The sequence below is a fragment of the Coregonus clupeaformis genome, chromosome 9 (assembly GCF_020615455.1).
Source record: "Coregonus clupeaformis isolate EN_2021a chromosome 9, ASM2061545v1, whole genome shotgun sequence".
NCBI lineage: Eukaryota > Metazoa > Chordata > Actinopteri > Salmoniformes > Salmonidae > Coregonus > Coregonus clupeaformis.
The window spans coordinates 3,110,783-3,136,583 of record NC_059200.1 but is presented as its reverse complement, the minus strand read 5'-3'; the positions used below and the strand labels follow the sequence as shown (position 1 = coordinate 3,136,583).

General features: G+C 42.4%; 1 protein-coding gene across 2 annotated transcripts in view; it reads left to right on the top strand.

Annotated features, from left to right (window-relative positions):
• Positions 1-5,726: 5,726 nt before the first annotated feature.
• The window catches only part of LOC121573571 (protein EURL homolog), a 45,719-nt gene continuing 25,644 nt past the window's right edge, over positions 5,727-25,801 (top strand). The window contains exons 1-2 of one of the 2 annotated variants that reach the window (XM_041885658.1): positions 5,727-5,819; positions 21,537-21,664. In XM_041885658.1, the coding sequence (XP_041741592.1) occupies positions 21,538-21,664 (127 nt within the window). In that variant the 5' untranslated portion in view covers positions 5,727-5,819; position 21,537. Of the gene's footprint in view, positions 5,820-21,532; positions 21,665-25,801 lie in introns of both variants that reach the window. The other variant, XM_041885659.1, reaches the window with a different exon arrangement.

Here is a 25,801-nt window from a genome sequence, read left to right as displayed (position 1 = left end):
TTTGACATGACTCAAGGGGTATTTTGAAAACAGTTAACTTCCTGCATTTCAACACTCTTTGCCATGGGCGAAGAGAAAAATGTGCAGTTTTTATAATGCTATTCTACAACTTTTGTCATGAGTCTGAGAGAACATTTTGCAGTATTCCGAACCTTTACTCAGTATTTTGTTGAAGCACCTTTGGCAGCGATTACAGCCTTGAGTCTTCTTGGGTATGACGCTACAAGCTTGGCACACCTGTATTTGGGGAGTTTCTCCCATTCTTCTCTGCAGATCCTCTCAAGCTCTGTCAGGTTGGATGGGGAGCGTTGCTGCACAGCTATTTTCAGGTCTCTCCAGAGTTAGATCGGGTTCAAGTCCGGGCTCTGGCTGGGCCACTCAAGGACATTCAGAGACTTGTCCCGAAGCCACTCCTGCGTTGTCTTGGCTGTGTGCTTAGGGTCGTTATCCTGTTGGAAGGTGAACCTTCACCCCAGTCTGAGGTCCTGAGCGCTCTGGAGCAGGTTTTCATCAAGGATCTCTCTGTACTTTGCTCCGTTCATCTTTCCCTCGATCCTGACTAGTCTCCCAGTCCCTGCCGCTGAAAAACATCCCCACAGCATGATGCTGCCACCACCATGCTTCACCGTAGGGATGGTGCCAGGTTTCCTCCAGATGTGACGCTTGGCATTCAGGCCAAATAATTCAATCTTGGTTTCATCAGACCAGAAGGTCTTGTTTCTCATGGTCTGAGAGTCTTTAGGTGCCTTTTGGCAAACTCAAAGTGGGCTGTCATGTGCTTTTTACTGAGGAGTGGCTTCCGTCTGGCCACTCTACCATAAAGGCCTGATTAGTGGAGTGCTGCAGAGATGGTTGTCCTTCTGGAAAGTTCTCCCATCTCCACAGAGGAACTCTAGAGCTCTGTCAGAGTGACCATCGGGTTCTTGGTCACCTCCCTGACCAAGGCCCTTCTGCCCTGATTGCTCAGTTTGGCCGGGCGGCCAGCTCTAGGAAGAGTCTTGGTGGTTCCAAACTTCTTCCATTTAAGAATGATGGAGGCCACTGTGTTCTTGGGGACCTTCAATGCTGCAGACATTTTTTGGTACCCTTCCCCAGACCTGTGCCTTGACACAATCCTGTCTCGGAGCTCTACGGACAATTCCTTCGACCTCATGGCTTGGTTTTTGCTCTGACATGCACTGTCAACTGTGGGACCTTATATAGACAGGTGTGTGCCTTTCCAAATCATGTCCAATCAATTGAATTTACCACAGGTGGACTCCAATCAAGTTGTAGAAACATCTCAAGGATGATCAATGGAGACAGGATGCACCTGAGCTCAATTCGAGTCTCATAGCAAAGGGTCTGAATACTTATGTAAAAAATATATTTATTTGTATTTTATTTAATTTTTTGCAAAATAAATCTAAAATCCTGTTTTTGCTTTGTCATTAGGTATTGAGGTATTGTGTGTAGATTGCTGAGGATTTAATTTAATTTAATCCATTTTAGAATAAGGCTGTAACGTAACAAAATGTGGAACAAGTCATGGGGTCTGAATACTTTCCGAAGGCACTGTAGGTAAAGTAGGCAATTTAACACGGGAGTAACGGGAGTACCCTATGACTGTACCCTACTCTGGGGTGTGGTCATGCTAAGCCACGCCTCGCCGTGCGTATCTATTGAAATTGTGATGTAAGGAGTCTACATCATCTCAAGGGAGGGGTTCGGTATGAAATATACTCCCTTCTAGATGTGCTGGGTGGTACCACCTCAAGGCTTATAAAAACAGGTGACAGTGCGCCTTATTTGGCAATGGTCTTAGTAAGTGGAGTGTGACAATATATTTTGCATGGCACTTCCTTGACTAGACTACTGACGTTACACAAAATTCAAAAGGCAGTAAGGCACATTACCGCATGTGACCAAATAAAACGTATTTGCTTATCGTTTCATAGACATCTTGTCACGTTCGTTCATCGACGGGACGGACCAAGGCGCAGCGTGATATGCGTACATGTTTATTTTTCCAAATAAACACAATGACAAAACAACAAACGAAACGTGAAGTCCAAGGTACACAAAACAAACATACCTAACACGGAACAAGATCCCACTAGTGCCAATAGGCTGCCTAAGTATGGTCCCCAATCAGAGACAACGAGCTACAGCTGCCTCTGATTGTGAACCACACCGGCCAACATAGATCTACACGATCTAGATCTAAACATAGAAAATGCAACATAGAACATACCACACAGAAAATACACACCCTGACTCAACAAATATGAGTCCCCAGAGTCAGGGCGTGACACATCTATTTGCTTTTCGGAAGAAAACAAAACATGTAGGATATAAGGATTATACGTTTATATTCGTAGCTACATCCATCATAACCGGAAATTGATGATAATGGTGCTCATGTCAAATTGTTGTATTTTTGATTGGTGGCACAGTCCACAAAGAGTTGGCTCATAGGTTAATGGTTGTGAGTTATATTCACACATGGGGCAGTTATCTATTTTTTCCTCAAATCCTTTACTTACAATATTCATAATGTGCCCACACACTTCGAATTCTGAAATGTGAAAGCATACCTGTGAGAGCGGTCGCCCTGGTAGTAGTTGTAGGTTTTTATACAGTACCCAAGACCAATCTGTGAGTTAATTGGACCATTTGAAAAAGAGCTACTGCGTAAATACTGCAATGCGGGTTCAATTGAATTGAGCCCATAATCTTTATTTTTAAGGTGATGATTTGCACTTGTCCTCTCAACACAATACTGCAATAAATGTGAGTCTACATTTGAAATATGTTTTTTTGCACCCCATGGGGGATTCAAATTTACACCGCAAGTGGCAATAAACGTTAGAAACTTGGCACCTTACAACTGTGAGCTAACTGTCCAGAGCCGTATTTGCTTGCATGCACATCATTTTATTATCAGAGCATGCCAGTGGACTTCTGGTAAGTATGCTTTAGTGAGAAAGTGTTGGGATCAGGTAAAACTACGTTTACCCACCCCCAACCAGGTGACTCCCATTTGTCCCCATTATCTCCTGTGTTTGTCTGTTGCCAGTTCATCTTGTCCCACCAGTGTGTTTCCTGTGCACTAGTTTTTGTTTTTCCCCAGTTCTGACCTTTCTGCCTGTCCTGTTCCTGCCTGACTCTGATTTGGATTACGACTCTTTGCCTGCCTGGACTTACCTTTTGCCTGCCCCTTGTTATGTAATAAACTCTGAGACTCGTACTATCCGCCTCCTGTGTCTGCATCTGGGTCTTAGGTTGAGCCTTGATAAAAGGTCTCATCAGTGGCTTGTAGGCTATGCATGGAAGCCAGGAGATGCTAAATGTGTTTATGTTAATGAATGATTAAAATTGTATTTGTCACATGCGCCGAATACAACAGGTGTAGACATTACCGTGAAATGCTTACTTACAAGCCCTTAAAACAACAATGCAGTTCACGAAATAGAGTTAATAAAATATTTACTAAATAAAGTAACAAATAAAAAATAACACAAAATAACAAGGCTATATACAGGGGATACCGGTACAGAGTCAATGAGACCGGCAGTTATTTGCTTGACAATCACCGGCTGACAATTTCTTGACCGCCAACCCCCGTGGCAATTTCACCTATGGTGTAAAGAGTAGAGGTGAGAGCAAGAATCCTTGCGAAGCTCCGGTGCTATGGGATAAATAATCTAAAAGGTGTTTTCCCAGCTTCACGTGTCGCGTCCTGTTGGTCAGGAAGTCAGTGATCCATTGACAGATGGAGCTGTCTTGTAGCAGTTCTGAGATGATGTTATTGAACGCAGAGCTAAAGTCCACACACAATATCCTTGCATATGTCTTTTGGTTATTGGGGAGTTGACAAGACAGCACAAACCAATCTGGGACCAGGCTACATCAACTGCAAATGACAGACAATTTGAAGTGTTTTCAGCCAACCAGTGAGGATGTCAGGTCCGCTAGTGGCTCAGAACTTGAAGAGAACCAACCGACTGCGCCAGAAAACTATTTTTAATGCTTGTGCTGAGAAGTCCTCCAGCTCTGGGTCCTGTCTCTTTAGAAATGACTATTTCACCTGCAAGCTTCAACAGAATATGACAGGTAGACTACATGGCTGATCCTGTTACAATTAATGAGCACAGAGCAGACAGGCATGCACATAGGGGGAGAGTGGGGTAAGTTGAGCCACCCTTGTTTTTAGGAAACCAGGTCATCATTTCATGGAGTCTGTAAAGGAAGAAACTACATGGAAAAAGTGATAAGTTAGGTTAAAAAAACGGATTTTCACCAAGTCAAATGAATTTGTGTTAGAGGTTTCATGATGCTTGTATCTAAACCAAAGTAGATCATTTTAAGATTGTTCTATAAATCATTTGGGGTCTCTATAAGCTTCAATATGAGGTCCTAAACCTAGCATGAAAGTGCATCCTTGTAGCTGTGTGGCCTAATATAGTCAAAATGTTTGCCTTTGGGTAAGTTGAGCCAATGACCATGGGGTAATTTGAGCCAATGGCAAGTTGAGCAAATTGAAGTGTTTTCTTCCCAGGCGTAATGCAAGGAATTATCTCTGTGATATGAGGTAACAACAGGGCCTGGCCTATGTTAAAAGTGTTTTTAAAAAGTACAATGTATTTGTTAGGTTTTAAGTCTGTGTTGAAAGATGCTTAAAATTATTAAAGACAAAAAAAGGTAGTGGTTATATTTCATTCAGCACAGAAATGTGTAGACGGCTTAACTTACCCTGTCCCGTCGCTCAACTTACCCCATATCCGGGGTAAGTTGTGCCAAGAGACCACTTTTTTGGACAAGCTATGTTTTCAAAACTGTAAGGTTTACATTAATTCTGATTATTTCCAGGAATACACAACATCCTAAAAATATATGTAAATACTGTATCTTTGTTAGAAAGAATACTATATTTCCCTTTATGGAGTGATGCTGAATGTAAAAATTCTAAATTTACCCCTCTCTCCCCTACAGTATAATTCTAACATGGAATAGGATGAAGCAGAAATAACATACTGTGGATCAACATGAATCTCAATAAACCACATTAATGTGTAGTCTTTGTGTACTGTCATACAGACATGTCAAAACAAAACAGAAATTATAAAACATTATTATAATAAACTTATATTTTGCAACAGGTGTCATTGTTTCAAAGGAAGACGTAAGGAAGAGTTATACTGTATCCTCGTTGACAATAATGGGAATCCACCATAGACACGTTATTTTCTCAAAAGGAATCCCCACCTGTGACTTCATGTGAAACGAAAATGAAGGGGGTGTTGGAGAGTCCAGTCGTTGATAGATCAGTTTCTCTTCTCATAATTCGCTCGCTTTGTTATGTTGGTAAAATCTGAATACCAAATTATAGTGTAAACATTTCCCCTATGTAATAATTTTTGGTCATACATGTACCTATTATTCTATTGTTCCACTATTTTGTTGACGTTTCTTAAATATACCAAGTCTAAAGGGGTTAGATTATGACGAATACATTTGAAAAGGCAAATATAGAGCTCGAATAATGATGATCCTAGATAATACATCGACATAAACGTTGTCTTTTGTTTCAAAAGTGTGTAATGTATTATATATGCAGAACGATTTGTATTGAATCTATATTGATATCCTAACCCACCCGCTGATGTATAAGTGGTTCGTTCCGAAAAGGTGGGGGGTTTCCCCTCCGCTGAAAGTAATGTGCTGGTCTGCGAGCTACCATCAATAATACTTTACTGCCCTACAGGCGCTCGAGGACAGAAGTAAAGGGAAACCGAATACCCGTGAATTCACCTGAAGGTTTGACAAAGGATTACAAGGTAAATGCCCGTTAGACAGAAGAAATAGCTAACTACATCGTATCACATTACCCTTTTATTTTTTATTTTTTAATCGTTTAGCTACTATCATTTTGTTTGGCTCCTGCTGGAAATTATTCATCTTGACGACCAGATAATGGGTCACGATTCAGTTAACGTTATCTAGTAGCTATCTTGGCTAGCCAGTACTGGCAGCAGCAAGTGTCATAACAAGGTTTTGCTAGCAGCAAGCAAAGTCGTCTACAGTAGCTAGCTGGTTAGCCATTCACTCAGCTAACTACCTAACTAGTTCAATGTGTTGGTAGCTAGCTAGACCTATAAAGGACGCCGCGCGTACTATATAGGGCTAGCTAGCTAGATGGTTAGTTGGGTAGCTAGCTAGCCCTTGATCATGACTCAGTTCCAATACGTTACACATAAGTCATTGGACGAAAGAGTCTTCTATACAGGGGAGTTTAGTTAAGAGCTCGGTCTGAACATCATTAACACGCATTGCTCGCGGTACGGTTTTGGAAGCATAAGGACCTTATCTTTCATATCAGCAATAAATAATTTGATACACACATTTATAGGGTTAGTGTTCCAACACAGTCATATCTCCATGCAGGGCCGGTCCTTACCGTTCTGCCGCCCTAGGCGATAATATACATAAAACAACCTGTTTTTCAGATGTTAATTTTAGGTTCTGAATGAAAGGTTAAAGGGTATGTTTAAAATACACATTTTCCAGGACGTTGAAAAGGCATCTTTTCCGGACGTTGAAAAGGCATCTTTTCCGGACGTTGAAAAATACCTATTATCCGGATGTTGAAATCAGGTTCATATTCGGTTCTGGATGACAGTTTAAAATACTTATTTTCAGGGATGCGAGAGAGCGTGCTATGGAATAGAAGTGTTTTGTTAAAGCTCCACTCAATTTTTAAACAAATTCATATTTATCTTAATCTCTCACGACCTATAATTTCAAACCATTGTCTGACGATATGACAAAAGGAAAAGGCACCAAAAAAGGGGGCGCTAAACAAGATAATTTGGACAAGACAGACAACAAACCGATGTCAACATCGCCGACCCACGAGGAGTTAGCTGAAGATGCTAGCTCCCAAGAGTTCCCCACAGAACCCACTCCGATTGACCTACTAGCCGCTATAAACTCACTAAGCAAGAAGGTGGACACAAGATTGCCTGATATCTCGAATAGTATTGGGACTTTGACTGAAACTGTGAAGCAGATGACAGTTGATCACGAGGCCAGGCTACAGGACATTGAGAATCAGTGAAAAACGTTTAAAAATGACAACAAAACCATGAAAGGCCGTCTGGAAATGCTCGAATCGCATTCAAGATGCCTGAATATTTCGGATCCAGGAGGACACCGAGAAAGAGAAACCCACTGAATTTGTATCGGAGCTGATACAGGCACTGCTGGATATTGAACACTTCAAAATGCCCATCCTGATCGACCGCGCACACAGATCACAGACAACGAAGCAGGCCAAGGGCGCACCACCAAGGCCATTCATTGCACGGCTGCACTACCCCCAGACCAGGGATCTCATCCTCAAGCTGGAGGTGAGGAACCAACGGAAAGAGTATGATGAGTTGCGCAAGAAATGCAGGGCGCCCAACATCCGATATGGATTCCTCTTCCCAGTCCGTTTAAAAAAAGTTATTTTTATATTGAACCTTTTTATTTAACTAGGCAAGTCAGTTAAGAACAAATTCTTATTTACAATGACGGCCTACCCCGGCCAAACCCTCCCCTAACCCGGACAACGCTGGGCCAATTGTGCACCGCCCAATGGGACTCCCTATCACGGCCGGATGTGATACAGTCCGGGATCGAACTAGGGTCTGTAGTGATGCCTCTAGCACTGAGATGCAGTGCCTTAGACCGCTGCGCCACTCGGGAGTTAAGGTGACAGTCGAGGGATCAACACGTACGTTTGACACCCCAAAAGAGGCCGAACTGTTCTTGTCAAGCAAGCTCCCTGGCTGTGGATACAGAACTGCTGTGTCAGCCGGCTAAGTGGCCAAATATAGGCCAGGAATGTGTTTGAATTTCCTGCCGATGTCTGTCTTTTCCATCAGAAGATCAGAAATTGGGACTTAAAATGATGGGTGAGATGTTATTGCTTTATATAGCATTGTTTAGCCTATCATGTTTTAGGCCCACTCACCCCTAACGTGACAGTTAAGTGTTATTTAATCTTTGTTTATATGCAGAGCATCTATAGATGCCGAGTTTAAGTTTTATGTCTAGTCACCCAAAGGTTTGTGTGTGTTAGTCAAGGAGTACTTCATTTGGGGAAGTCACTCAGTAATGGGACGGGAGGGAGGATGAGGTCTGTGTTTTATGTTCACTTTTAGTACAGGTGGCATGACAAGATCCCGCACAGCAGGACGTTTTTGTTTTGGGTTTTATATGACAGCAACCATTTGCTCTAAAATAAGTAATGCCACATAGTGACCGGGCACAGCCATGCCTCCTTGCCCGTCCAACATTTCCTCATCTCCCAGCCCGTCTAATGCGACTAGCCCCGATGCTCCTCCCTCATTTCCCCTGCCCCGCTACACAGTTTCTCCCTGCAGGCGGACACTGAGTCTGAGATGCTAAAGGAGCTCCTTAAACGTTACCCCCCAAAAAAGTATTCTTTAAGGATGCAGCCCCTATCATCACCGAGCCCATCTCTGACCTTTTTTTAACCTGTCTTTCCTCTCTGGGGAGGTTCCCATTGCATGAAAGGCAGCCATGGTGCATCCTTTATTTAAAGGGGGAGATCAAGCTGATCCTAACTGTTATAGGCCAATTTCTATTTTGTCCTGTTTATCAAAAGTGTTGGGAAAAAACGTATACAATAATCAACTGACTGGCTTTCTTGATGTCTATAGTACTCTCTCTGGTAGCAATCTGGTTTCCGCTCAGGTTATGGATTTGTCACTGCAACCTTAATGGTCCTAAATTATATCACCCTTGATTCTCAGCAAGGTTGTGTTGTTATTTTTATTGACTTGGCCAAAGCTTTTGATACGGTAGACCGTTCATTTTACATTTTAGTCATTTAGCAGACGCTCTTATCCAGAGCGACTTACAGTTAGTGCCATTCTTGTGGGTCGGCTAAGGAGCATTGGTGTCTCTGAGGGGTCTTTGGCCTGGTTTGCTAACTGCCTCTCTGAGTGCAGTGTATGAAGTCAGAACATCTGCTGTCACAGCCACTGCCTGTCACCAAGGGAGTACCCCAAGGCTCGATCCTAGGCCCCATGCTCTTCTCAATTTTCATCGACATAGCTCAGGCAGTTGGAAGCTCTCTCATCCATTTATATGCAGATGATAGTCTTATACTCAACTGGCCCCTCCCCAGATTTTGTGTTAAACACTACAAAAACGCTTGTTGGACACTAAGAAAGCTTTCTCTGCCCTTAACCTTGTTCTGAACACCTCCAAAACAAAGGTAATGTGGTTCGGTAAGAAGAATGCCCCTCTCCTCACCGGTGTGATTGCTACCTCTGAGGGTTTAGAGCTTGAGGTAGTCACCTCATACAAGTACTTGGGAGTATGGCTAGACGGTACACTGTCCTTCTCTCAGCACATATCCAAGCTGCAGGCTAAGGTTACATTTAGACTTGGTTTCCTCAATCGTAATCGCTCTTCTTTCACCCCAGCTTCCAAACGAACCCTGATTCAGATGACCATCCTACCCATGCTAGATTACGGAGACGTAATTTATAGATCGTCAGGTAAGGGTGTTCTAGAGCGGCTAGATCTTCTTTACCATTCGGCCATCAGATTTGCCACCAATGCTCCTTATAGGACACATCACTGCACTCTATATTCCTATGTAAACTGGCAAGACCCACTGGTTGATGCTTATTTGTAAAATCCTCTTAGGCCTCACTCCCCCCTATCTGAGATACCTACTGCAGCCCTCATCCTCTACATACAACACCCGTTCTGCCAGTCACATTCTGTTAAAGGTCCCCAAAGCTCACACATCCCTGGGTCGCTCCTCTTTTCAGTTCGCTGCAGCTAGCGACTGGAACGAGCTGCAAAAAACACTAAAACTGGGCAGTTATCTCCATCTCTACATTCAAAGACTCAATCATGGACACTCTTACAGACACTTGTGGGTGTTTCGCGTGATGTAGTATTGGCACGTTTCTTCCTCTTCGATATATATGAAATAATGTGACCTCTAATCACAGCCTTGAGAGATTTACAAAGGGTAGAGTCGTCAACATCCCCCGTGTCATTAGCTCCAAGGAAAAAAGCAATCTGCGCCTTCAAATACTGTCTCACAGGTCCTCAACTGGCAGCTTCATTAAATAGTACCTGCAAAACACCAGTCTCAACGTCAACAGTGAAGAGGCGACTCCGGGATTCTGACCTTCTAGGCAGAGTTGCAAAGAAAAAGCCATATCTGACTGGCCAATAAAAATTAAATATTAAGATGGGCAGTCTGAGATATGGCTTTTTCTAGACACTCAAATGTATTTGTCCTCTTGCTCAGTTGTGCATTGGGGCCTCCCACTCCTCTTTCTATTCTGGTTAGAGCCAGTTTGCGCTGTTCTGTGAAGGGAGTAGTACACAGCATTGTACGAGATCTTCAGTTTCTTGGCAATTTCTCGCATGGAATAGCCTTAATTTCTCAGAACATGGATAGACTGACGAGTTTCAGAAGAAAGTTATTTGTTTCTGGCCATTTTGAGCCTGTAATCGAACCCACAATTGCTGATGCTCCAGATACTCAACTAGTCTCAAGAAAGCCAGTTTTATTGCTTCTTTAATCAGCACAACAGTTTTCAGCTGTGCTAACATCATTGCAAAAGGGTTTTCTAATGATAAATTAGCCTTTTAAAATGATAAACTTGGATTAGCAAACACAACGTGCCATTGGAACCCAGGACTGATGGTTTCTGATAATGGGCCTCTGTACGCCTATATAGATATTACATAAAAAATCAGCTGTTTCTAGCTACAATAGCCATTTACAACGTTAATATAATATGCCATTAAGCTGACGCTTTTATCCAAAGCGACTTACAGTCATGCGTGCATACATTTTTACATGTGGGTGGTCCCGGGGATCGAACCCACTACCCTGGCGTTACAAGCGTCGTGCTCTACCAATTGAGCTACAGAGGACCACGTGGTTAACAATGTCTACAGTGTATTTCTGATCAATTTGATGTTATTTTAATGGACAAAAAAATTGCTTTTCTTTTGAAAACAAGGACATTTCTAAGTGACCCCAAACTTTTGAACGGTAGTGTATATGGATAAATACAAAAGAACGTTGTCTGCAAAGAGGGAGATTTCAACAATTACAGGGTAAGTTTAACATGCCAGCAACAAAAAAAATTTCAGATGCCTCCAAATCAGGAATTTCTTAAGGACACATATCCCACAGTATGGCATTAAATCATATATTAGATAGCCTTATCAAACCCCATTCAAGAGTGTTGGTCTCTAGACTTTATGATGTGCTACAGGCCCACATAAAGGTATCCTCAGACACTATTAAAAGGGCTTGGGAGCAGGAACTTGATTCAGAAATCTCAGATGAGGACTGGGTAGAAGGCCCCATGAATATACAGTTGAAGTCGGACGTTTACATACACCTTAGCCAAATATATTTAAACTCAGTTTTTCACAATTCCTAAAATGTAATCCTAGTAAAAATTCCCTGTCTTAGATCAGTTAGGATCACCACTTTATTTTAAGAACGTGAAATGTCAAAATAATAGTAGAGAGAATTATTTATTTCACTTCTGACCCACATTCCCAGTGGTCAGAAGTTTACATACACTCAATTAGTATTTGGTAGCATTGTCTTTAAATAGTTTAACTTGGGTAACACGTTTCTGGTAGCCTTCCACAAGCGTCCCACAATAAGTTGGGTGACTTTTGGCCCATTCCTCCTGACAGAGCTGGTGTAACTGAGTCAGGTTTGTAGGCCTCCTTGCTCGCACACGCTTTTTCAGTTCTGCCCACACATTTTCTATAGGATTGAGGTCAGGGCTTTGTGATGGCCACTCCAATACCTTGACTTTGTTGTCCTTAAGCCATTTTGCCACAACTTTGGAAGTATGCTTGGGGTCATTGTCCATTTGGAAGACCCATTTACGACCAAGTTTTAACTTCCTGACTGATGTCTTGAGATGTTGCTTCAATAAATCCACATAATTTTCCTTCCTCATGATGCCATCTATTTTGTGAAGTGCACCAGTCCCTCCTGCAGCAAAGCACCCCCACAGCATGATGCTGCCACCCCCGTGCTTCACGGTTGGGATGGTGTTCTTCGGCTTGCAAGCAACCCCCTTTTTCCTCCAAACATAACGATGGTCATTATGGCCAAACAGTTCTATTTTTGTTTCATCAGACCCAGAGGACATTTCTCCAAAAAGTACAATCTTTGTCCCAATGTGCAGTTGCAAACCGTAGTCTGGCTTTTTTATGGCGGTTTTGGAGCAGTGGCTTCTTCCTTGCTGAGCGGCCTTTCAGGTTATGTCGATATAGGACTTGTTTTACTGTGGATATAGATACTTTTGTACCTGTTTCCTCCATCATCTTCACAAGGTCCTTTGCTGTTGTTCTGGGATTGATTTGCACTTTTCGCACCAATGTACGTTCATCTCTAGGAGACAGAACGCGTCTCCTTCCTGAGCGGTATGACGGCTGCGTGGTCCCATGGTGTTTATACTTGCGTACTATTGTTTGTACAGATGAATGTGGTACCTTAAGGCATTTGGAAATTGCTCCCAAGGATGAACCAGAGGTCTACAATTTTATTTCTGAGGTCTTGGCTGATTTCTAATGATTTTCCCATGATGTCAAGCAAAGAGGCACTGAGTTTGAAGGTAGGCCTTGAAATACATCCATAGGTACACCTCCAATTACATTTCCGTCATTTAGCAGACGCTCTTATCCAGAGCGACTTACATTATTCTTTTTTTTTTTTTCATACTGGCCCCCCGTGGGAAACGAACACACAACCCTGGCGTTGCAAACACCATGCTCTACCAACTGAGCTACCTCCCTGCCGGCCATTCCATTCCCTCCCCTACCCTGGACGACGCTGGGCCAATTGTGCGCCGCCCCATTGGTCTCCCGGTTGCGGCCGGCTACAGCAGAGCCTGGATTCGAACCAGGATCTCTAGTGGCACAGCTAGCACTGCGATGCAGTGCCTTAGACCACTGCGCCACTCGGGAGACTCAAATGATGTCAATTAACCTATCAGAAGCTTCTAAAGCCATGACATCATTTTCTGGAATTTTACTTAGTGTATGTAAACTTCTGACCCACTGGAATTGTGATACAGTGAATTATAAGTGAAATAATCTGTCTGTAAACAATTGTTGGAAAAATTACTTGTGTCATGCACAAAGTAGATGTCCTAACCGACTTGCCAAAACTATAGTTTGTTAACAAGAAATTTGTGGAGTGGTTGAAAAACAAGTTTTAATGACTCCAACCTAAGTGTATGTAAACTTCCGACTTCAACTGTAAAAAACAGTTCAGTGAATGCCATACACAACCTTGTTTAGTTTAAGGTGGTAAACGGGTTACATTACTCAAAGGTTAAACTGCATAAAATATTCCCAGACACCTCACCACAGGGTGAGAGGTGCAAGCAGGATGAGGGGACTTTGACCCACTTATTTTGCACATATCCTAAGTTACATTCTTACTGGGTTCTCATTTTTGATGACTTATCTAAAGCTTTTGATAGTTATAGCCCCAGACCCATTGATCGCTCTGTTTGGTACAGTTGATGGGAATAACCAGGAAGGGACAGCGGTCTCTCTTTTGTACTCTATTAGCAAAAAGGCTCATATTGCAATTTTGGTAATTGGGAGACTGTACCTACCTTTTTGAAATGTGGTTACGGGATTTAGGGAATGTAATGCGTATGGAAAAGATTCGATACAATACCTCCAATAGAAGTCCAATGTTGTACAAAATTTGGCAGACGATACTGGATAAATGGTCTATTCCCCCTTCATAACTGGGTTGTTCATCTGTTGCTACTCTGTGCTGTATTCTACTCAATATTTATTTTTGGTTTAACTACACTGCTTGTAATGACTGCTGTCTTTATAATATGTACCTAATAGGATTATTATATATATTTTTTTGTGTGTATGTGAGTTAAGTTTTGTTTTGTCCTCAAAATTTGCCATTCCATTCAACACTACAATGAATGTCAATGTTTGTATCTGTCTTTTTCTATTGGAAAATAATATATTTTATATTTGAAATTCTTCAAAGTAGCCACCCATTGCCTTGATGACAGCTTTGCACACTCTTGGCATTCTCTCAACCAGCTTCTTGAGGTAGTCACCTGGAATGCATTTCAATTAACAGGTGTGCCTTCTTAAAAGTTAATTTGTGGAATTTCTTTCCTCCTTAATGTGTTTGAGCCAATCAGCTGTGTTGTGACAAGATAGGGGTGTATACAGAAGATCGCCCTATTTTGGTAAAAGACCAAGTCCATATTATGGCAAGAACAGCTCAAATAAGCAAAGAGAAACAACAGTCCATCATTACTTTAAGACATGAAGGATAAGTTCATTAGAGTTACCAGCCTCAGAAATTGCAGCCCAAATAAATTCTTCACAGAGTTCAACATCAACTGTTCAGAGGAGACTGTGTGAATCAGGCCTTCATGGTCGAATTGTTGCAAAGAAACCACTACTAAAGGACACCAATAAGAAGAGACTTGCTTGGGCCAAGAAACACGAGCAATGGACATTAGACCGGTGGAAATTTGTCCTTTGGTCTGGAGTCCAAATTTGAGATTTTTGGTTCCAACCGCCGTGGCTTTGTGAGACGCGGTGTGGGTGAACGGATGATCTCCGCATGTGTATTTCCCACCATAAAGCATGGAGGAGGTTTTATGGTGTGGGGGTGCTTTGCTGGTGACACTGTCTGTGATTTATTTAGAATTCAAGGCACACATAACCAGCATGGCTACCACAGCATTCTGCAGCGATACGCCATCCTATCTGGTTTGGGCTTAGTGGGACTATCATTTGTTTTTCAACAGGACAATGACCCAACACACCTCCAGGCTGTGTAAGGGCTATTTGACCAAGAAGGAGAATGATGGAGTGCTGCATCAGATGACCTGGCCTCCACAATCCCCCAACCTCAACCCAATTGAGATGGTTTGGGATGAGTCAGACCGCAGAGTGAAGGAAAAGCAGCCAACAAGTGCTCAGCATATGTGGGAACTCCTTCAAAACAGTTGGAAATGCATTCCAGGTGAAGCTGGTTGAGAGAATGCCTAGAGTGTTCAAAGCTGTCAAGGCAAAGGGTGGCTATTTGAAGAATTCAAATATAAAATATATTTTGACTTGTTTAACATGTTTTTGTATACTACATTATTCCATATGTGTTATTTCATAGTTTTGAAGTCTTCACTATTACTCTACAATGTAGAAAATAGTAAAAATAAAGAAAAACCCTTGAATGAGCAGGTGTCAACTTTTGACTGGTACGATCGGCCTCATTTTTGTTTTTGAATTAAAGTGTAAAATAGCTAATTTATAGACAAATCAAGGTTGGTCCAGACCGGACAAAATCTGAACCAAACATATGACCAAAAACCAATGTCCGTGGATGTGGAAATCAAGGATGTTTGGGACCGCACCAAAAGAAGATGTCCAAAAGGCGTCGGCGTCTGTCCGTGCTTACTGAGGTGTTGCCTGAAATTGAATTTTATGAATGCCCATCTATGTGGTAAGCCTACCGTTTGTAAAACACAAAAAAAAAGAAGTCTGGACAGGACCAGAAAAAGACGTCGGCCCGTGCTTACTGGGGTGTAGCCTAACATGTCGGCCCACAATGGAATTTTATGAATGTCCATCCATTTTGTAGGCCCACCGTTTGTAAAACAGGCTGTTGCATTGGCTTTATTAGTCCTAATTCCTGTGACTAATCACTTTTTTATTTAAGCTCTGAATATCAGCTACCCAACTTTATCAGGAGTTATCATGAGCCTATTTGCAATGTGTTTACACAGCGGGAAATGCAGAATTATTCAATTTTTCGCTATGATCAGCTTGTCAAAAATGTAGGAATACAAACTTGAAACCACTGATCATAACAATGAGGTGAAACTCCTGGACAACAGTTGTGATTGTCCATTTTACTTTGACCTGTCCTGTTTGTAGGATATGCTTGTTAACATGACAGCGCATTTTTTTTTTTGATTAAGCCATTTAGGTTGGGCTATTTGATCGGAGAAACCTACATGATGTAAAAAGTGTCCGTCTCATTACATTGTCATACATTTTATCTCCAGCCTATAGGCTATAGAAAAGGCCACATACTCTTTCTACCATATCCTATATCTGCTACGTGATTTATTCGATTTTATTTGACGGAACGTTTGTGGAGTGCCGCAGCGATGTATCTCCAACAGCACCCTGGAGAGGCGCGCTGGGAATGGACAAGCAAAAGGCTGAGTGATATGTCTTATTTATTATTATAGTTCATGGCTCTACGCTGACATTTTTTACAAGGAGTACATGATGTGCTCCTAAGTAGAAATGTAGAAGCACACACAAATCTTGGAGAACAATTAAAGTATTTGTTTTAATGATAAGAAATGACTAAAAGTTCATGAATAAAAGTTTTTAGGCGTGATCAATGCTCAATCAAGCACAATCATTAGGTGAGACAAATGTTCAGCTGCCCCTTTTAAGGGAAGGGCCATTACCATGGTCTGTGATGTAAAACAAAACAAAAAACCTCTATCATTGAAAAGCAACCTAGCACCTAACAAAACGATATAACTGGCCAAGAAACACAAGGACAAAGTCACACTTTAGTAGCCTTTCTTGTCAATTCGACCAACTTCTACATGTGGCCTTTGGATTTTTTAAAAACTGTTCCCAAATGCCGGTGTGACCACCCGCCAATGTGGCTGGTGAAAGACATTCTTACCCGCCAATTACATTTTACATTTTTTACATTTTAGTCATTTAGCAGACGCTCTTATCCAGAGCGACTTACAGGAGCAATTAGGGTTAAGTGCCTTGCTCAAGGGCACATTAACGTCATTTAGCAGACGCTCTTAGCCAGAGCGACTCACAAATTGGTGCGTTCACCCTATAGCCAGTGGGATAACCATTTTACATTTTTTACATTTTAGTCATTTAGCAGACGCTCTTATCCAGAGCGACTTACAGGAGCAATTAGGGTTAAGTGCCTTGCTCAAGGGCACATTAACGTCATTTAGCAGACGCTCTTAGCCAGAGCGACTCACAAATTGGTGCGTTCACCCTATAGCCAGTGGGATAACCACTTTACAATTTGGGGGGGGGGGGTAGAAGGATTACTTTATTACAAAATCTACTCTCATTTGGCGGGTGTGAATTTCCAACCCTGGTGTCTCTGCCCTGGGCATCAGGTGGCAACAAATTAACAGTACAGCAAACAGTTTAGCAGTTACCGGCAGGCCCCGGTGGCAATAAATTAATACAACCAAAAGCTTACCTTGACTTGGAAGAGTTCCAGTGTTGGATAGCCATAACCAGCTAACTAACATAGCATCCCTCTCTGTTTGAACCGGGTGTTTCAGTAGGCTAAACTATCTAGCTGCATTCGCTAGCTGTGAAAGTAAAAAAAAGAAGTGTATGTATGTATATATATGTATGTATGTGTGTGTATATATATATATATATATATATATATATATATATACACACAGTGGGGGGAAAAAAGTATTTAGTCAGCCACCAATTGTGCAAGTTCTCCCACTTAAAAAGATGAGAGAGGCCTGTAATTTTCATCATAGGTACACGTCAACTATGACAGACAAAATGAGAAAAAAAAATCCAGAAAATCAAATTGTAGGATTTTTTATGAATTTATTTGCAAATTATGGTGGAAAATAAGTATTTGGTCAATAACAAAAGTTTCTCAATACTTTGTTATATACCCTTTCTTGGCAATGACACAGGTCAAACGTTTTCTGTAAGTCTTCACAAGGTTTTCACACACTTTTGCTGGTATTTTGGCCCATTCCTCCATGCAGATCTCCTCTAGAGCAGTGATGTTTTGGGGCTGTCACTGGGCAACACGGACTTTCAACTCCCTCCAAAGATTTTCTATGGGGTTGAGATCTGGAGACTGGCTAGGCCACTCCAGGACCTTGAAATGCTTCTTACGAAGCCACTCCTTCGTTGCCCGGGCGGTGTGTTTGGGATCATTGTCATGCTGAAAGACCCAGCCACGTTTCATCTTCAATGCCCTTGCTGATGGAAGGAGGTTTTCACTCAAAATCTCACGATACATGGCCCCATTCATTCTTTCCCTTTACACGGATCAGTCGTCCTGGTCCCTTTGCAGAAAAACAGCCCCAAAGCATGATGTTTCCACCCCCATGCTTCACAGTAGGTATGGTGTTCTTTGGACGCAACTCAGCATTCTTTGTCCTCCAAACACGACGAGTTGAGTTTTTACCAAAAAGTTCTATTTTGGTTTCATCTGACCATATGACATTCTCCCAATCCTCTTCTGGATCATCCAAATGCACTCTAGCAAACTTCAGATGGGCCTGGATATGTACTGGCTTAAGCAGGGGGACACGTCTGGCACTGCAGGATTTGAGTCCCTGGCGGCGTAGTGTGTTACTGATGGTAGGCTTTGTTACTTTGGTCCCAGCTCTCTGCAGGTCATTCACTAGGTCCCCCCGTGTGGTTCTGGGATTTTTGCTCACCGTTCTTGTGATCATTTTGACCCCACGGGGTGAGATCTTGTGTGGAGCCCCAGATCGAGGGAGATTATCAGTGGTCTTGTATGTCTTCCATTTCCTAATAATTGCCCCCACAGTTGATTTCTTCAAACCAAGCTGCTTACCTATTGCAGATTCAGTCTTCCCAGCCTGGTGCAGGTCTACAATTTTGTTTCTGGTGTCCTTTGACAGCTCTTTGGTCTTGGCCATAGTGGAGTTTGGAGTGTGACTGTTTGAGGTTGTGGACAGGTGTCTTTATACTGATAACAAGTTCAAACAGGTGCCATTAATACAGGTAACGAGTGGAGGACAGAGGAGCCTCTTAAAGAAGAAGTTACAGGTCTGTGAGAGCCAGAAATCTTGCTTGTTTGTAGGTGACCAAATACTTATTTTCCACCATAATTTGCAAATAAATTCATTAAAAATCCTACAATGTGATTTTCTGGATTATTTTTTCTCAATTTGTCTGTCATAGTTGACGTGTACCTATGATGAAAATTACAGGCCTCTCTCGTCTTTTTAAGTGGGAGAACTTGCACAATTGGTGGCTGACTAAATACTTTTTTCCCCCACTGTATATACAGTGAGGGAAAAAAGTATTTGATCCCCTGCTGATTTTGTACGTTTGCCCACTGACAAAGAAATGATCAGCCTATAATTTTAATGGTAGGTTTATTTGAGCAGTGAGAGACAGAATAACAACAAAAAATCCAGAAAAATGCATGTCAAAAATGTTATAAATTGATTTGCATTTTAATGAGGGAAATAAGTATTTGACCCCCTCTCAATCAGAAAGATTTCTGGCTCCCAGGTGTCCTTTTATACAGGTAACGAGCTGAGATTAGGAGCACACTCTTAAAGGGAGTGCTCCTAATCTCAGTTTGTTACCTGTATAAAAGACACATGTCCACCGAAGCAATCAATCAATCATATTCCAAACTCTCCACCATGGCCAAGACCAAAGAGCACTCCAAGGATGTCAGGGACAAGATTGTAGACCTACACAAGGCTGGAATGGGCTACAAGACCATCGCCAAGCAGCTTGGTGAGAAGGTGACAACAGTTGGTGTGATTATTTGCAAATGGAAGAAACACAAAATAACTGTCAATCTCCCTCGGCCTGGGGCTCCATGCAAGATCTCACCTCGTGGAGTTGCAATGATCATGAGAACGGTGAGGAATCAGCCCAGAACTACACGGGAGGATCTTGTCAATCATCTCAAGGCAGCTGGTACCATAGTCACCAAGAAAACAATTGGTAACACACTACGCCGTGAAGGACTGAAATCCTGCAGCGCCCGCAAGGTGCCCCTGCTCAAGAAACACATATACAGGGCCGTCTGAAGTGTGCCAATGAACATCTGAATGATTCAGAGGAGAACTGGGTGAAAGTGTTGTGGTCAGATGAGACCAAAATGGAGCTCTTTGGCATCAACTCAACTCGCCGTGTTTGGAGGAGGAGGAATGCTGCCTATGACCCCAAGAACACCATCCCCACCGTCAAACATGGAGGTGGAAACATTATGCTTTGGGGGTGTTTTTCTGCTAAGGGGACAGGACAACTTTACCACATCAAAGGGACGATGGACGGGGCCATGTACCGTCCAATCTTGGGTGAGAACCTCCTTCCCTCAGCCAGGGCGTTGTGGATGGGTATTCCAGCATGACAATGACCTAAAACACACGGCCAAGGCAACAAAGGAGTGGCTCAAGAAGAAGCACATTAAGGTCCTGGTGTGGTGTGGCCTAGCCAGTCTCCAGACCTTAATCCCATAGAACATCTGTGGAGGGAGCTGAAGGTTCGAGTTGCCAAACGTCAGCCTCGAAACCTTAATGACTTGGAGAAGATCTGCAAAGAGAAGTGGGACAAAATCCCTCCTGAGATGTGTGCAAACCTGGTGGCCAACTACAAGAAACGTCTGACCTCTGTGATTGCCAACAAGGGTTTTGCCACCAAGTACTAAGTCATGTTTTGCAGAGGGGTCAAATACTTTTTTCCCTCATTAAAATGCAAATCAATTTATAACATTTTTGACATGCGTTTTTCTGGATTTTTTTGTTGTTATTCTGTCTCTCACTGTTCGAATAAACCTACCATTAAAATTATAGACTGATCATGTCTTTGTCAGTGGGAAAACATACAAAATCAGCAGGGGATCAAATACTTTTTTTCCCTCACTGTGTGTGTATATATATATATATATATATATATATATATATATATATATATATATATATATATATATATATATATATATATATATTATACTGAAATTTAGCTCGCTCACTTCTCCTTAATTTTGGAAGAAATAATTTGTTCTCAACTATTGTCTTTCTCTCTCTTTGAGTCAACTACTCACCACATTTTATGCACGGCAGTGCTAGGTAGCTGTAGCTTATGCTTTCAGTATTAGATTCATTTTCTGATCCTTTGATTGGGTGGACAAGTCAGTTCATGCTGCAAGAGCTCTGATAGGTTGGAGAACATCCTCCGGAAGTTGTTGTAATTACTGTGTAAGTCTATGGAACCCTACAGAGTGCTGCTGAGGCTACTGTAGACCTTCATTGCAAAACGGTGTGTTTTAATAGATTATTTAGTATCGTTTTTTCTAAACAGGATAACTAAAATCTCTCCTCTCTCAAAAAATGTGATCCCTATCTTCTGCAGTGTCCATCAGTGTCTTGATATTTCATTAGGCATAATGCTTACAGGGCACTGCCTTGAGCAAACCATAACTCTCGCTACTATCATCATAGTAATGACCGTCTCATGATGAGCCACTAACGTCAGTGTTATTTTACATCTAACTAATACAAGCCAAGATGTTAGTTTGAAAGAGATTCTGTTCAAGCATGAAGGAGAACTCTTCACTTCTAAATGTCTTAACAAATGTTGGATGTTGTGCAAGCTCTTCATGCCTCATGTCCTGCCATGTGCTCTTGTCTCTGTGTTTGTTTTTCCCTTTGAGGCAGTATGGACGAAGAGGAGCAGTTTGTCAACATCGACCTAAACGACGACAACATCTGCAGTGTCTGCAAGCTGGAGACCGACACGGGGACCATGTCCTTCTGCCATGTCTGCTTTGAGCTCAGTATCGAAGGTGAGAGAGAGGCCCCAGTCCCAAGGGCTTGTTTAGCAAGTGGGAATGAAGAGTAAACAAAGTGGTCAATATACAGTGGGGTCTGAAATGATTGACACCCTTGATAAAGATGAGCAATATTGACTGTATAAAATAAGTAATTCAAATACTGAGCTAGATTGTATGCTCAAATGGGGAAAATGTTTTATACTAATAAAATAGCTCAGAGAAAGATTTTAGTTTAACAAGTGTATTTTTCTTCTTCTTCTCAATGGTACGGGTTGACACCCCTAAATATTCTTTAAAATAAAGTAGTCAAAAGTTTAGTATTTGGTCCCATATTCCTAGCATGAATCGTGAACAAGGATGAGTAAGAAAGTTACTGAGGGACAAAACTTAAAACAGTTTTGTATTTTTTTTACTAGCTACAGTGGGGGGAAAAAGTATTTAGTTAGCAACCAATTGTGCATGTTCTCCCACTTAAAAAGATGAGAGAGGCCTGTAATTTTCATCATAGGTACACGTCAACTATGACAGACAAAATGAGAATTTTTTCCAGAAAATCACATTGTAGGATTTTTAATGTATTTATTTGCAAATTATGGTGGAAAATAAGTATTTGGTCACCTACAAACAAGCAAGATTTCTGGCTCTCACAGACCTGTAACTTCTTCTTTAAGAGGCTCCTCTGTCCTCCACTCGTTACCTGTATTAATGGCACCTGTTTGAACTTGTTATCAGTATAAAAGACACCTGTCCACAACCTCAAAAAGTCACACTCCAAACTCCACTATGGCCAAGACCAAAGAGCTGTCAAAGGACACCAGAAACAAAATTGTAGACCTGCACCAGGCTGGGAAGACTGAATCTGCAATAGGTAAGCAGCTTGGTTTGAAGAAATCAACTGTGGGAGCAATTATTAGGAAATGGAAGACATACAAGACCACTGATAATCTCCCTCGATCTGGGGCTCCACGCAAGATCTCACCCCGTGGGGTCAAAATGATCACAAGAACGGTGAGCAAAAATCCCAGAACCACACGGGGGGGACCTAGTGAATGACCTGCAGAGAGCTGGGACCAAAGTAACAAAGCCTACCATCAGTAACACACTACGCCGCCAGGGACTCAAATCCTGCAGTGCCAGACGTGTCCCCCTGCTTAAGCCAGTACATGTCCAGGCCCGTCTGAAGTTTGCTAGAGTGCATTTGGATGATCCAGAAGAGGATTGGGAGAATGTCATATGGTCAGATGAAACCAAAATAGAACTTATTGGTAAAAACTCAACTGCGTCGTGTTTGGAGGACAAAGAATGCTGAGTTGCATCCAAAGAACACCATACCTACTGTGAAGCATGGGGGTGGAAACATCATGCTTTGGGGCTGTTTTTATGCAAAGGGACCAGGACGACTGATCCGTGTAAAGGAAAGAATGAATGGGGCCATGTATCGTGAGATTTTGAGTGAAAACCTCCTTCCATCAGTAAGGGCATTGAAGATTAAACCTGGCTGGGTCTTTCAGCATGACAATGATCCCAAACACACCGCCCGGGCAACGAAGGAGTGGCTTCGTAAGAAGCATTTCAAGGTCCTGGAGTGGCCTAGCCAGTCTCCAGATCTCAACCCCATAGAAAATCTTTGGAGGGAGTTGAAAGTCCGTGTTGCCCAGCGACAGCCCCAAAACATCACTGCTCTAGAGTTGATCTGCATGGAGGAATGGGCCAAAATACCAGCAACAGTGTGTGAAAACCTTGTGAAGACTTACAGAAAACATTTGACCTGTGTCATTGCCAACAAAGGGTATATAACAAAGTATTGAGAAACTTTTGTTATTGACCAAATACTTATTTTCCACCATAATTTGCAAATAAATTCATTAAAAATCCTACAATGTGATTTTCAGGATTTCTTTTTCTCATTTTGTCTGTCATAGTTGACGTGTACCTATGATGAAAATTACAGGCCTCTCTCATCTTTTTAAGTGGGAGAACTTGCACAATTGGTGGCTGACTAAATACTTTTTTTCCCCACTGTACTTTTGCCTTCTTGCAGTGCAATACTTCAACCTCTAGAAACTGTGCGTAGGCCTACGCATGGTCTAAAGTTTGCAGGAGGATAAGCACATTCTCAAGTCAAGTTCAGTTTTTATAAATGCCAACTTTTGCGTGAAAACTGTTGCGCATGTTTTGGGGCATATTTTGTGCGTACGCAACGTTCATAAATGAGTCCCCAGGCATTTACATTTGTTGGATGACTTGAAAATAGAGCTCTTTGGCCACGCACACCAGTGGTGGGTTTTGCATCGAAAGAAGGATGCGTAAGCAGGAAAGACCCCATACCTTCTGCAAAATATGGTTGTGGATCTTTGATGTTATGGGGCTATTTTGCTTCCACTGGTTGTTAAAGTCAACAGCATCATGAACTTTACCAAGTACCAGGTAATTTCTGCCAAAAGCCTGGTTGGCTCTACCAGGAGGCTGAAACTTGGCAACAGGTGGATCTTCCGGCAAGACAATAACCCCAAGCACACATGAAAATCCACAAAATAATTGTTAATTGACCACAAAATCAACATTTTGCAATGGCCGTCTCAGTCTCCGGACTCAAACCCCATTGAAAACCTGTGGTTTGAATTGAAAGGGCAGTCCATAATCGCAGACTAAGGGATATCAAGGATCTGGAAAGATTCTGTATGGAGGAATGGTCTAAGATCCCTCCCGATGTATTCTCATAAAACATTTGAGAAAAAGGCTCAGTGCTGTTATCCTCGCAAGGTGAGAAAAAAAGTATTACAATTTTATTGAGCATTCAATATACACTATATATACAAAAGTCTGGACACCCCTTCAAATTAGTGGATTCGGCTATTTCAGCCACACCCGTTGCTGACAGGTGCATAAAATCAAGCACACAGCCGTTCAATCTCCATAGACAAACATTGGCAGTAGAATGGCCTCACTGAAGAGCTCAGTGACTTTCGACGTGGCACCGTCATAGGATGCCACCTTTCCAACAAGTGAGTTCGTAAAATTTCTGGCCTGTTAAAGCTGCCCAGGTCAACTGTAAGTGCTGTTATTATGAAGTGGAAACGTCTAGGAGCAACAACCACTCAGCCGCGAAGTGGTAGGCCACACAAGCTCACAGAACGGGAGTGCTGAAGCGCGCAGCGCGCAAAACAATTCTGTCCTCGGTTGCAACGCTCACTACCGAGTTCCAAACTGCCTCTGGAAGCAACCTCCGCACAAGAACTGTTCGTCGGGAGCATCATGAAATGTGTTTCCATGGCTGAGCAGCTGCACACAAGCCTAAGATCGCAATGCCAAGCGTCGGCTGGAGTGGGGTAAAGCTCACTGCCATTGGACTCTGGAGCAGTGGAAACGCGTTCTCTGGAGTGATAAATCACGCTTCACCATCTGGCAGTCCGACGGACTAATCTGGGTTTGGTGGATGCCAGGAGAACACTACCTGCCCCACTGCACAGTGCCAACTGTAAAGTTTGGTGGGGGAGGAATAATGTTTTTCGTGGTTCCAGTGAAGGGAAACCTTAACGCTACAGCATACAATGACATTCTAGACGATTCTGTGCTTCCAACTTTGTGGCAACAGTTTGGGGAAGGCCATTTCCTGTTTCAGCATGACAATGCCCCCAGGCACAAATTGAGGTCCATACAGGAATGGTTTGTTGAGATCAGTGTGGAAGAACTTGACTGTAATAGTAATAGTGATATATGGGAGGGATCTGTGTCTAGGCCCTGCTTTCTGTTGAATCCCTCCCTGGCCACGCTAGGCTACATGCCCACTGAACATCTAGGTTAATGCCCATCTAGGCTAATGCCCACGGCTCATCTGATTCTGCTTGACTTCATTAAGGTAGACCGGGAGGGAACAAAGAACTGCTCTCTGTCCAAGCTGCTCAGAGTAGAGGAGGCCATGCAGAAGTACAGGGTGTTTCTCAATATGCATACTAACGTGTTCCACACTCATGCTCAGAGTGCACTCTCTGAGGACATTCTGTTGAGTACGTTCTTGTTAGGACGAGAGTGTAGAGAACGCATAAAACATTACATTTGAGAAGCAGTTGCACTCCCCCCTACTGTATTATATCACGCTGCATCTCCCCATTCATTGAACCTTCTTCCAGCCAGGACAATGGCAACAAT